General features: G+C 46.0%; 1 protein-coding gene across 3 annotated transcripts in view; it reads left to right on the top strand.

Moving 5' to 3' along the window:
* MBD5 (methyl-CpG binding domain protein 5) overlaps positions 1-12,680 on the top strand; it is a 125,984-nt gene that overhangs the window by 87,950 nt on the left and 25,354 nt on the right. For all 3 annotated transcript variants that reach the window (XM_059852508.1, XM_059852509.1, XM_059852507.1), the window contains 3 exons: positions 3,660-3,762; positions 4,127-4,307; positions 6,476-8,587. In XM_059852508.1, coding sequence (XP_059708491.1) covers positions 3,660-3,762; positions 4,127-4,307; positions 6,476-8,587 — 2,396 coding nt within the window. The remainder of the gene's footprint in view (positions 1-3,659; positions 3,763-4,126; positions 4,308-6,475; positions 8,588-12,680) is intronic.

The raw sequence follows: 12,680 nt of genomic DNA, 5'->3' as shown, positions 1-12,680 counted from the left end.
GTGAAGGTTCTGTGTTCACTATCACTGAGGTTCTCCAGCTTTTATGAATCCTTCCCATTTCTCATGTGGGGAAAAAACCCAAGAACATCAAACCAAATCCAAAGTTTTAGGTGCTTTATTTGTTTATTTTCTTATTGGATTTTTTTTTTTTTTGCTTCGCCCTAGAATAGTCACAAAGAAATGCATTGAAATTGCTATGAAAAAAATGTGCTCAGACAAAGAGAGCCTAAATTAAATGTTATTGGAAAAAAGATCAAAGTTAGCTTTATAAAATGTGGGGACATTGGGTTTGCATCACACAAATTTGTGATGATCACTCAGTTATTTGCTTAAATTTCTTCCACTGTTCTGTGATTAAAATAACCACTTCTCCCAACATTTTGTGTATTACCAATAGAAAAGTCTTTAATGAGCCAGAGCACAGTGCAGTTTTACACTGAGCTACCAGGAAGGATCAGCTGCACTGCAGGATTTCTTGTTTGTGTTCTCCATCAGCAGAATCAAGCCCAGCCCATGGCAGTGACACCCATGGCACAGAGAAACCACCCTGCCCTTGGATTTCTCATTACAGCTCTAATTCCCTGGGCCTCTGCCTCTCCTCCAGGTCAATGGGAAAGGGAAAGTTGTGGATTAGGAGTTTTTTCCCAATAATCTCTACATCCAGACATCAGGAAAATAATGCTTTGATATTTTTGTGTACCTGATGACCCCACTCAGCTTTTGAACTTGATTTTCCACTGCCCTAACAAGGTTTACACAACAGCTTTGGGGAAGCTCATGTCATTCCTGCCCTCTTCCCAAGTTTTCCAATGGCTTTTTTGGTGAATTTTCTGGTAGTTTTATGGACCTGATGATCCCACTCAGCTTTTGGACTTCATTTCCACAACCCTAAAAAGTTTTACACAACAGCTTTAATGAAGCTCATTCCTACCCTCTTCCCAAGTTTTCCAATGTATTTTTTTTCTTTGAATTCCATGATTTTATGGCAGTTTCTTACAATCTTCTGAATAGTGAATTTATGGTAGTTTATGTACCTGACGATCCCACTCAGATTGTAAACTTAATTTTCCACAGCCCTAACAAGTTTTACACAACAGCTTTGGGGAAGCTCATGTTATTCCTGCCCTCTTCCCAGGATTTCCAATGTATTTTTTTATTACTTGGTGAATTTTCTGGTAGTTTTATGTACCTGATGACCCCACTCAGCTTTTAAATTTGATTTTCCATAGCCTTAAAAGTGTCACACAACAGTATTAATGAAGCTCATTCCTGCCCTCTTCCCAAGTTTTTCAATGAATCTTTTTATTCCTTGGGGAATTTTCTGGTACTTTTATTTACCTGATGATCCCACTCAGCTTTTAAACTTCATTTCCCCCACCCCTAACAAGTTTTACACAACAGCTTTGGGGAAGCTCACGTCATTCCTGCCCTCTTCCCAAGTTTTCCAATGTATTTTTTTATTCCTTGGTGAATTTTCTGGTGGCTTTCTCAGAGTTTCTGATGACTGAAAGTCTTTGACACTCCTGTGTGGTGCAAGGCCCAGAGCAGGACGTGTTGGTTGGAGAGGTGGAAGTGCAATAATCCAATCTCCTGCCTGACATGGAGCATCCCCAGGGCTCTGAGGGCAGCTGAATCCTCCAGGATTGAGTTTCTACAAGCTCCTCTCTGCCCTGCCAGCATGCACAGCCTTCCTGGAGGCAAGGAAAGGTCAAACAATATTGACTCCACAGCTATCCCAGGGAAAAATTAGTGGATATATTAAGATCTGACATGATTCAAGTGGAATAGATGATCCCAGCTGAATAAAGACTCTCTGTTTGTGCCTCCTTGGAAAGCACAGATGCTTTCCTGTCAGCTGTCAGCAGTTGCTTTGGATTAAATCAAGATTAAATCCATTCATTAACTGGTTTTCATGACCTGGTAGAAGCACTGAGTTGACTCTCAGGGCTTTTCTTAGCAAAACAGAGCTGCTCAGTGGGGCCTGAGTCATCCCTGGAAGTGTCCAGGGCTGGGATGGATGGGGCTTGGAGCAGCCTGCCATGGTGGGAGGTGATTCCAGGGCTTCAGGTCCTTCCCAACCCAAAACAGTCTGGAATTCCATGATTTTGTGGCAGTTTCTTCCAAAGCAAGCTGTGAGTTATCCTTTGTGTTACAGAAGTGTCAATAAATTCGTGCACACGCAAGAGACTTTGCAGTTAGAGCTGTGCCCAGGATCAAGGCAGAAACAGGGGGAAAATGGCCCTTTTTTAAATTTAGTTGGGTTTTGTGGATAAATAGCCCTGCCTGTGTGTGCAGTAGGAATGCTGGATCCCCCAGATTCAGTGGATTGACCTTCCTTCCCACTCCCTGATTGGCAGCACACTCCTTTTGACTCCAGCATCTCCTGGAGCCTGCACGGGCTGCGTGTGCCCAGGCAAACAGCACACCAAGGTTATTTAAATCACTTTTTTCTAAAAATACCCCAGGAAAAGTAGCCTTTTTTAGCCAATGCAAATAAACCGGCATCCTCACTGCAGAGCATATTCCCAGAAATGCCTTGTAACAGGAGATTTTAAGGATCACAGGAAGTGTCTGGAGAGATTTTGGGTGTAGATGGGATGGTCCAGAGCAAATATCAGTGTGGGATTGTCCCTTGGGAAGCTGTTACACCCTCCAGAGTGGAGTTTGGGCTCAGCATGATCAGGACAGGTGGGAACATCCAAAGGGATCAGCCAGGATCCTGCTTGAACGAAAATAAATAAAAGCCAAGAGCAGTTTGCCCCTGCTCCCCAAGGATTTCAGACAGGGAAGGTTTGACTCCTGACCAGTCACCAGACCTGGACCTTTATTTTTAGATTGCTCTTTCATCTTCCTCACCCTCCAAACTGTCACTGCTACACAGATTCAACCTGAGCACTTCTCCCAAAAATAACTATTTCAGGGCATGCCTGGCACAGAAATGACTTATTTAAACTGTCAGCAGGACTTGAAATGTCACTTGCAGATGTTGCTTTAGATGTGACTCGTGCAGGATGAGGTGTTTATGGGTTGGGTTCTAAGCACCAAAGTTCGTCACAGCTTGGAATTTTGAGTCAGGAGTGTTTTTGTGATCCAAACTATTCCACTTGAGCTGTTTTTGTTTGAATTAAGGCTATTTACAGCTGCCATTAATAACCAGTGTTTTATTCAGGATAAACAGTTCAGCTGGCCCAGCAATAAAGAGCAATCTGCAAGTTACAGGCTGAGGACACGAGGATTTTTTTTCATGTTATGAATTAGTGATTTTGCCATAACAGAGTTCCCAGTGCCCTATTTTGGGAAGTGGAGGTAATGATTTTCTGGTGGGAGTTGGAGAAATCCTAGTGCAGTTTATCAGGAGCTGGCTGGCCTGGCTCCTTGGTGTAATATTTCTTACTTTCAGTGAGAAGGTCAAAATTTTAGCTGAATGAAACCAAACATTGTGTAACAAAGAGACCCAGCTGCAACAGTTTTGTTTCCTTTAAAATATGTTAGGTGGTGGTTTTTTTTTTTTTTTGTAAGTATTATCTCAATTCTTGAATAAAAGTAAGAAGTACAATGAGAAAAAAATATGAAATGTGATTTTATCCACTGTCCTTGTGAGCAGATACAAGTCCTGACCTATCCAAGAGCTTGTATTCATCATTTCTGTTCCTTTGCAGTCCCAGTGGGTCTTTATTATCCTGCTTGGAGCAGGTGAAGACTTACTTGCTGACTGATGGAACGTGCAAGTGTGGCCTAGAATGTCCTCTTGTTCTTCCCAAGGTAAGGCACAGCATCGTTGTGGATCTAGGTGCAATGATATTTATCAGCTGCCCATGCTGGTGACTCAAACTCCGTTCAGATCATCTCTAAAATAAGTGGTGTCCACCCAGAGTTAGACCTTAAAATATAAAATTCAGCTCCCCTCTGCCTTAGCCCCTCTTGCAGAGGATCTGGCTCTGTTATTATAAATATATTCATTTTTTATTTGTTGTTTCCAAACATCCTGTCAAGGAATCCCTTGGGCAGTATAGGAGCAGTCAGAGGAGAATTCCTCTATACTCCATATAAAATTCCTAATTTATGTTCATTTAGTGACTTTGCTGCCTGCAGTCATTCTTTTAAACGCTGGAATTTTCACTGCCAGGTCTTTAATTTTGATCCTGGAGCTGCTGTGAAGCAGAGAACTGCTGAAGATGTTAAAGCGGACGAAGATGTCACCAAACTATGCATTCACAAAAGGAAAATTATTGCTGTGGCTACACTTCATAAAAGCATGGAAGCACCACATCCTTCGCTGGTTCTAACTAGTCCTGGTGGTGGAACAAGTGAGTAAAATGAAATCATGCAGAATCGTGGAATGATCTGATTTTTATACACATAATTACTGTGCAAAACCACCCCGAAAGTCTGACCACGAGTGCAAAAATAAGCAGCTTGAAGGAATAAATAAAGGGAGTAGGCAGAGATGGAGGTAGATGGAAAATGAGTTAAAAGCAGGTCAGCCCAGACTTAAGAGCATGATTTTCTTGGAAAAGATATCAGATTGTTCTAGACAAAGAAAATACATGAGCTCTCATCTTTTGGAACTGTAGTAATATGTCTGATATTCTGTCACATGGGAAATTAGAGGAGCAGAATAAAGTGATTATGAAGGGATTAGGATGTGGCTAAGGACTTGGCTAAATGGGAAATTGTATTGTAAAGGAGAATAGACAGCAAGAGGAGATCTCCACTGTCATTTCTCAAGGATTATTTTTGGCCACCAACCTGGATTAGCATTTTAATTATCCCCATCAATAAAAAAAATGAGGAAATTTGTTGGTGGCTGAAGTTGACAGGTACTCTCCAAACAAAGGTTGTAAAATCAGGGGGGTTCCCTGAGGCCTGGAGGGAAAGCAAAGTTAGCACTGAACAACTCCAAATCCAGAAATCCACCCCAAATTAGAGACTTGATCAGGATCACAGGGACAGGTTCTGAAGAGAATTACAAATCCCAGTGGGCAGGACAAAGGAGGGAAGGGGCTGAGTTTATATTTCTGTGCTCTGGGCTTGCAGCTCCTGGGAAAAGGCCTGAGCTCCCTGCACCCCTCATTGCTGTGAGAGCACCTGGCCAACTGCTCTTCCTGAAAAAAATACAAGAAAACCAAGAAATAATAAATTTTAGAGAAGTGCCAATGCTAAGAGACCCATGCTGTTCATAGTACTGATGTGCCCCTGCCTTTTCACATTGAAATTTAGGATTTAAGACTTTTCTCGAAAAATTTTTTCAGTGTAATTTTGGTTTTAAGTAACAGTGAAATTTCCCAAGTTTCTGTGCATTTCCCTGCTTAACATTTTCAATGAGTAGTACTTAAATTACATTCCTGTTTTCAAAAAATCAGCAAAGTGAAGGAGGTAATTTATATATTTCTGTGCTCTTACTTTCTCTGTCGGTCGGAATGTTGTGCATAAGCAAAGAAGAAAATTCCCCAATAAATCCCCCTGTAAGCAAAACTTTTGCACATTTATATGTGACCATTTGCTCATTTCCAGCACTCAAAGTGAGGCCTCTCACAATTATTTTATTTTGCAGTTCAGCCTTTAGTTTTATCCCCTAAATGGGACTTTGGTTGTATTTTGGGACAGGGGAAATGTTTGTTTCTCTCACTTGGAGCAAATAGGGTGAAGGCAGCATTGTCAGTGCAGTCTGACCAGGCTGAAGGAAAGATGAGTAGAGGCATTTCAAGGCACCTCTGGGTTCATTTGAACACAGAATTTTTAGCTCCCAATTCCACTTGAATTTTGCACATCCAGAGGCTGCATGCCAAGCGCTGCAAGCTGAATTGCAGATTCCCAGAGCTGCAAAACTGGCAGAAAGTCCCCCAGACTTGGAGCTGCTTGTGCTTCTAGTCTGGAAGTAAAACATTGGGGGAAAAAATCTTCTTAAATAAAGATGGAAAGTTATCTTGTGTTTGTTGGAAGGTGTAGCCTCAAACGTGGGATTTACAGGGAATTTTCCCATCATGTGCAAATATCCCCAAGGCTTTTATCCTGAAAACAAACAGAAAGCATTCAGGATGCCTCATCAGGGACAGCATTTGGGACAGGACCTTTTCTGTGGGAACGGAGTCTCAATCCTGGACGGGCTTTGTTCCTCCTGTCCTCAATAGATGGTGCCAGAGGCTCCTTTTCCCTGCCACAGCCATCCCGCTCCTCCTGCCAGAGGGGGGATGCTGGAGATGCAGGAGGCTGCAGGGGGTGCTTGGAAAAGGCAAAAGGCAAGGAGCAAGGTTTCAAATGGTCCATGTTTCTATGGGATATGGAATTACAGCTGTGGAGCTGGGGACAGGCACCGCTCCAGCTCGGTGATGGAGGGTTTATTTCTGCTGAAGCAAAAGTTTAGCCAAAGGCTCCCTGAGCTTTTGGGAACGTTTTCACCCTCAGCAGCTTTGCCCTGAAACGTGGGACGCTGGATTTGCAACCCGTAGTAACTGTTGTGTGTTTCCCATGCCAGGTGCAACGCCAGTAGTTCCCACCCGAGCAGCAACTCCAAGGTCCATGAGGAATAAATCACATGAAGGAATTACAAATTCTGTGATGCCGGAATGTAAGACTCCTTTCAAGTTGATGATGGGGGCATCTAATGCCATGGGTAGGCTTTATGTGCAAGAAATGGCTGGAAGCCAGCAAGCAGAGCTCCATCCTGCCTATCCCAGGCAGAGACTGGGGAGCAATGAACTGGGGCAGAAGTCTCCGTACCGCGGCAGTCACGGGGGGATGCCCAGCCCGGCGTCCTCGGGGTCGCAGATCTACGGGGACGGCTCCATCTCCCCCAGGACCGACCCGCTCGGGAGCCCCGACGTCTTCACGAGGAACAATCCCAGTTTTCATGGAGCACCCAACTCCAGTCCTATCCACATGACCAGGACGCCTCTGTCCCCGCCGTCAGTCATGCTCCACGGCTCTCCCATACAGTCATCCTGTGCAATGGCTGGAAGGACTAATATACCTCTTTCCCCCACCCTGACCACCAAGAGCCCGGTCATGAAAAAACCCCTGTGTAACTTTTCGGCCGGTATGGAAATACCACGAGCAATGTTCCACCATAAACCCCCCCAAGGCCCGCCCCCACCTCCTCCACCGCCTTCTTGTGCTCTTCAGAAAAAGCCATTAACATCCGAGAAGGATCCGCTTGGCATACTGGACCCCATTCCCAGCAAACCGCCGAACCAGAACCCCGTGATCATGAACCCCACCACCTTCCACTCGAGTGTCCACTCTCAGGTACCCGTGATGAATGTAAGCATGCCCCCCGCCGTGGTGCCCCTGCCCAGCAACCTGCCCCTGCCCACCGTCAAACCCGCCCACATCAACCATGGCGCTCACGTCCAAAGGGTTCAGCACTCGGCTTCGACGTCCCTGTCCCCCTCGCCGGTGACGTCCCCCGTTCACGCCATGGCGCCCGGCATCGGAAGGATCGAGGCTTCTCCCCAAAGATCGCGTTCTTCTTCCACCTCGTCCGATCACGGAAACTTCCTGCTGCCTCCCGTCGGGCCACAGTCGTCCTGTAGCGGTATCAAAGTCCCTCCCAGGTCCCCGAGGTCAACCATAGGGTCGCCGAGGCCATCCATGCCATCCAGCCCTTCCACCAAGCACGACGGACTCAGTCAGTACAAGGACATCCCTAACCCGTTAATTGCTGGAATGAGTAACGTGTTAAATCCTCCCAACAATGCAGTTTTTCCCGCTGCATCGGCCGGAAGCGGTTCCTTGAAGAGTCAGCCTGGTTTGCTGGGAATGCCTTTAAATCAGATCTTGAACCAGCACAACGCTGCCTCTTTTCCAGCAAGCAGTTTACTCTCAGCAGCAGCCAAAGCACAGCTAGCAAATCAAAATAAACTTGCTGGTAACAACAATAACAGCAGTAGCAATTCTGGACCTGTTGCCAGCGGCGGCAGCACCGAAGGACACAGCACTTTAAATCCCATGTTCCCTCCTGCTGCCAACGTGCTCCTCCCCACCACGGAAGGGCAGAGCGGCCGGGCGGCGCTGAGAGATAAATTGATGTCTCAGCAAAAGGATCCTCTGAGGAAAAGGAAGCAGCCCACCACCACGGTGCTGAGCTTGCTGAGACAGTCTCAGCTGGACAGCTCTGGCCTTCCCAAAGCTGGGTCCGATTTGATAAGAAAGCCAAGTCAAAGCTCCTTCCCCATCAGCTCCATGTCGCAGCTCCTGCAGTCCATGAGTTGTCAGAGCTCCCACGGGAGCAGCAATAGTTCCTCGGGCTGCGGGGGCTCCAGCAGCGCCCTGCCCTGCCCCGGTGCCCAGCTGCACCTGGCGGAGCCCGCGCTGCCCCCGGGGCTGCCCCTGCGCGGGGAGGGGCTGCCCTGCCCCAACCCCAACCCCGGCCCTGCCTTCGGCCCCGGCGCTGCCCCCTCCAACCACCTGGCGGGGCTCCTCAACCAGATGCAGGCCGGCGGGAGCTGCGGGGTGCTCCCCCAGGCAGGAATGGCCTTAGGGAACTCCTTACATGCCAGCCCGGCTCAGGCCAGGCTCCAGGCACCCTCCACGCCAGGGATCCCCAACAGCATCGGGAGCAGCTGTAATCAGAGCAGCCCTGAAGCAGGTACGTGGCCGTGCCAGGGGATCGTCCCAGGTTTCTGTCCTTGGGGATCCGTGGTGGCTGGTTTTAAATGTTTGTCTTGGTTTGGAAAGCCAGGGGTCTGCCATGGAAGGCAGAGCCTCCCCTGAAATGGGAAATGTAAACCCCCTCCCTCTGAATTGTTATAATTTCTGAGATGAAAAGGCTCTCAGGCAAAGATATGGGAATAGGAATAACAGTTCTTTACTAGGAAAATTAAAAATACAAATGCAATAGTACAAACAAAAACCAAACCACTGCCAGAGTCAGAGCAGGCCATGTCCCCCTGTGTGTCAGGGTGGTGGCACAGTCCCATCCCAGGAGGGCTCAGGGTGGTGGCACAGTCCCATCCCAGGGGGGCTCAGGGTGGTGGCACAGTCCCATCCCAGGGGGTCTCAGGGTGGTGGCACAGTCCCATCCCAGGGGGGCTCAGGGTGGTGGCACAGTCCCATCCCAGGGGGGCTCAGGGTGGTGGTGGCACAGTCCCATCCCAGGGGGGCTCAGCCCTCCTGCAGTGCCAGCTGTGCTGCTGCTGGAGCAGGGATCCTGCACAAGGGGGGAGTTTTCCTCTGCAGCTCCAGGGCTGCTGGAGATGGGCCTGCTCTCCCTCTGGGAATGCAGGGCAGGAGAAAGCTGCTCCTCTGGGAATGCAGTGGGCAAAGGCTGCTGGGCTGTTCCCAGGGCAGATTGGATCCAGGTAGGAATGCTTGGCTCCTCCCCTGGGTGGAGCATCTCCCATGGGATGGTGGAATTTGATCAGCCATGCAGGGACGCTCACTGGCCATGGACAGAAGATAATTAATAATTAATGGCCCATGGACAGCAGAGATCTCCTGGAGGGAGGATTGGGTGTGGGAGAGATAAAGAAAAAACTGCCCCATGAACAGAGAAAACTGCCCCAGCTCCGACAGGTGGAGATAGAATACACACATATCTTACAGCCCAGGACATTATTCCTTGTTAAACTCAGGTTTATCCCAGTGAAAAGTGCACCTGGTTCATGCTGAAAGCTACATAATCAAAAATAAAACAGAAAGGAAAAAAACCCCCAGTGGTAAACTAAAGCATATCTCCCTTTTTCTGGACAAAGCCATCCTGGCCTGCTTCCTGTGACAGCCCCTGCCTCTGCTAACTTCCACACACTCTCCATGAACAAAATCCCTTCACTTCTGGACATTCCCACACCTCTTTTGTCACTTCTCCAAATGAATTGGAGGTTTTTTGCAGCCTGCTCCAAGCCCAGAAAGTTGTGGCTCACCTGGCAGTGCATGTCCAGGAGATCCATGAGTTCTTTTCTGCTGGAATTAAAGAGGTGGTGTCAGAAATTGGAGCAGATCCTGGGACTACCAAAAAGCACAAAATCACCTTTTTCAGGGCCAACAGGAGGGAATGCCAAGGCTGTGTTTGCTTTTATTGAGGTAATTTTACTAAGGTGGTAATTGAATGGTGGAATAAACAGTTGGAGGAGTGCAGGGAGAGATTTCCTGGTTTGTTCATCAGGGAAGATTTGGAGAAGAAATGGGTTTGCTGCTGTTATCGTCTCTGGGGGGTTTAGAGAGAAGAAGGAATCAGCTCAAAATGTGAATTTCACTGACTATTACTGGTTGAATAAAGTATTAGAAGATGGTAGTGGTATAAATTTCTGAAGTGGAATGAAAACCCAGGTCTCACCAAAGTGTTCAGGTGGCCTCTCATTAACCCAAGCAAGAACCTGCTCTGCATTCCTCAGCTTCCTCCTTTAAAATGGAATGGAATTCCAGAAAAGCTGAATTATAGTCAAATAATGTTCTGATTGCTCTGGTCGTGGTTCCTGATGACTTTTAAGGGTGTCTCCCATCCCTGGGATGAAAAGGTTTTATTTTTTCTTGCCTGGAGTGGTCACAACAAGCAGCTCTCAGTCCTTGTGTGGCTCTTTTGCCTCGTCCTGCTGGCACAGGGGCATTTCCTGCTGCAGCTTCTGAGACTTTGCACTGAACAAAGGTCTGGCATGGCCCTGGGAATTCACCTCCCTGTCCCACTGAGCACAGGACACAAGCCCTGGGGCAGGAGGCCCTCGGGTCCCACCTGGGCTGGGCTTTCCACCTCTCCCAAAGGTTCCCGTGGTGTTCCTGTGCTGGTAACTGCACTCAGCTCCAGGCTGAATTCCCCCCAGGAACAGAAATGGAACAGAACAAATGGGTCAGAGCTGGAGGAAGGTTCCAGATCAGCTGGGTTCTCACCCCTGCAGGAACAGGAACTGGGGCATGACCCCACCTGGGCACTCCTCCTGCCATTCCCCCTCTCTGGGCATGGCTCACAGGGTTGGAGTCACAGAGCTCCAAAGCCTCAATGACACTTTTTCCCTTACCTGAAAGAGAAAAGGTAATTCTGTGTAGGCAAGGCTGGAAGGCTGGGAAATATTCCATTCTCTGCTGCTGAAGGAGTTCCTTTAGTTTGGTGCTTGCAGGATACACAGCCTGCATTCAGTTATTTATTGAATATCTGTGGGGGAAATAGTAAAGGTAAAAACACTGAGATACATTCCTTACACTTTATTACAACATCAGCCTCATTACATGGTTAAAACAATAAAAAAATAAAAAAAATCTCATGTCTTGCCAACAACAACCCAAGATTTCTTTGTTACAAAACCTTTTAAAAACTTTCTAACCAATAACATACTACTAAAACTTACAGATGGTTATCCTAGCCAATATTACCATTATATAATATATTATATATTAATATATACTTTTATATTAATATAATATTATTCTAGCCAATCACTTAGAACACACACACACTTACTTCAAACAATACTTATATACTTTCTATTAACAATACACAATGTTCCATTATTAAACTTAAAACCTCCTACCATCTTACCAAACATATTTTTCTACAGTCTTAAAATCTATCTTAACCAAACCTAAAACTATTATTTCATGTCCTTACTTACTGTACTAGTGTAACTTTTCTACTTTGAAACTTTACAACTAACTAGGAATTCTTTACTCTTTTAAAAACTGACTCTCACAACTTTCTAAAACTCTTTTTACATTTACTAGTTCTCCCCCAAATATTTATGATAAAACCTGGAGAATGTTTTCTTCTTTAGGAGGTTGTGTTATTTTTATTTATTATTTTCCTAAAACTCTGCAGAAACTCTGCTGAGCCTCTTGCTGAGCCCTCCCAGCAGCACAGGGCTGAGCTTTAATCCAGACAAGGGAATTCTCTTGGATCTTCAGGAGAATGGGAATGTTCTTTCCATGAGACTCATGTGAAATGTTGAGTGCTTTGTGGTACAATAATAATTTTTTAAAATAAAAGTCAGTTGCCAGCCTGCATCCAGCTCTGTAACAAAACTGGAAGAGGAATATTGGGATTTGTGCTCTGTCAGTTTTGGGGCTGGAGCTGGTGAAAGCCCTGTACACTGAATTTCCCAGAGCAGTTCAGCAGAGGAACATGTCTAAAGGAGCCTCTCATGGTCACATTTCAGTTTGTGGCTTGTTTTTTCCCTTTGTTTTGAAGTGTTTTAATTGCTAAATCTCTTTTCTGTGTCTGTGCCAGCAATTCAGAACAGCTCCTCCTCAGAAATAGCTCCTGAGAGAAAAAACCCTGTGAATCCCCACAATTAGCTGCTTATTGCCCAAGCTTTTAATTATATTTAACCACATGGACCAAGTCCTGGTATTCCAGCTCTTGTTTTCCTCTTCCACAGATAATATCTTTAATTCCCAGGTAATTTTCTAGGGTGTGTGTGGTGGATTTTGTTCTTTTTGTAGGATGGAGCTGCATCACTGGGTGATGGATTTGATTGTAGGGTTTTATTTATTTACTTTTTTCTTGCTGGTAACGTGTGGTTCATGGGGTAGGAAATCTGTGTTTGAGTGTTGAACATTCAGCCTCCAAATCCTGCTAAGAAGGCAACCATAAATATCCATATCCATTAATATCCACGTCCATAAATAATGGCATGGATGGAAATGAGGGAAAAGATTTGGGAATAAAAGCTCTGGGCTGCTGAGAAAGGAAATCAAGGGAACCTCAATAACCACAGCAATTAAAGATATCAGTGGTGTCAAATGTTCACATTTTA

The sequence above is a fragment of the Haemorhous mexicanus genome, chromosome 8 (assembly GCF_027477595.1).
Source record: "Haemorhous mexicanus isolate bHaeMex1 chromosome 8, bHaeMex1.pri, whole genome shotgun sequence".
Lineage (NCBI taxonomy): Eukaryota > Metazoa > Chordata > Aves > Passeriformes > Fringillidae > Haemorhous > Haemorhous mexicanus.
Note: the sequence above shows the minus strand (reverse complement) of the source record. Positions and strands in the feature narration are given on the sequence as shown.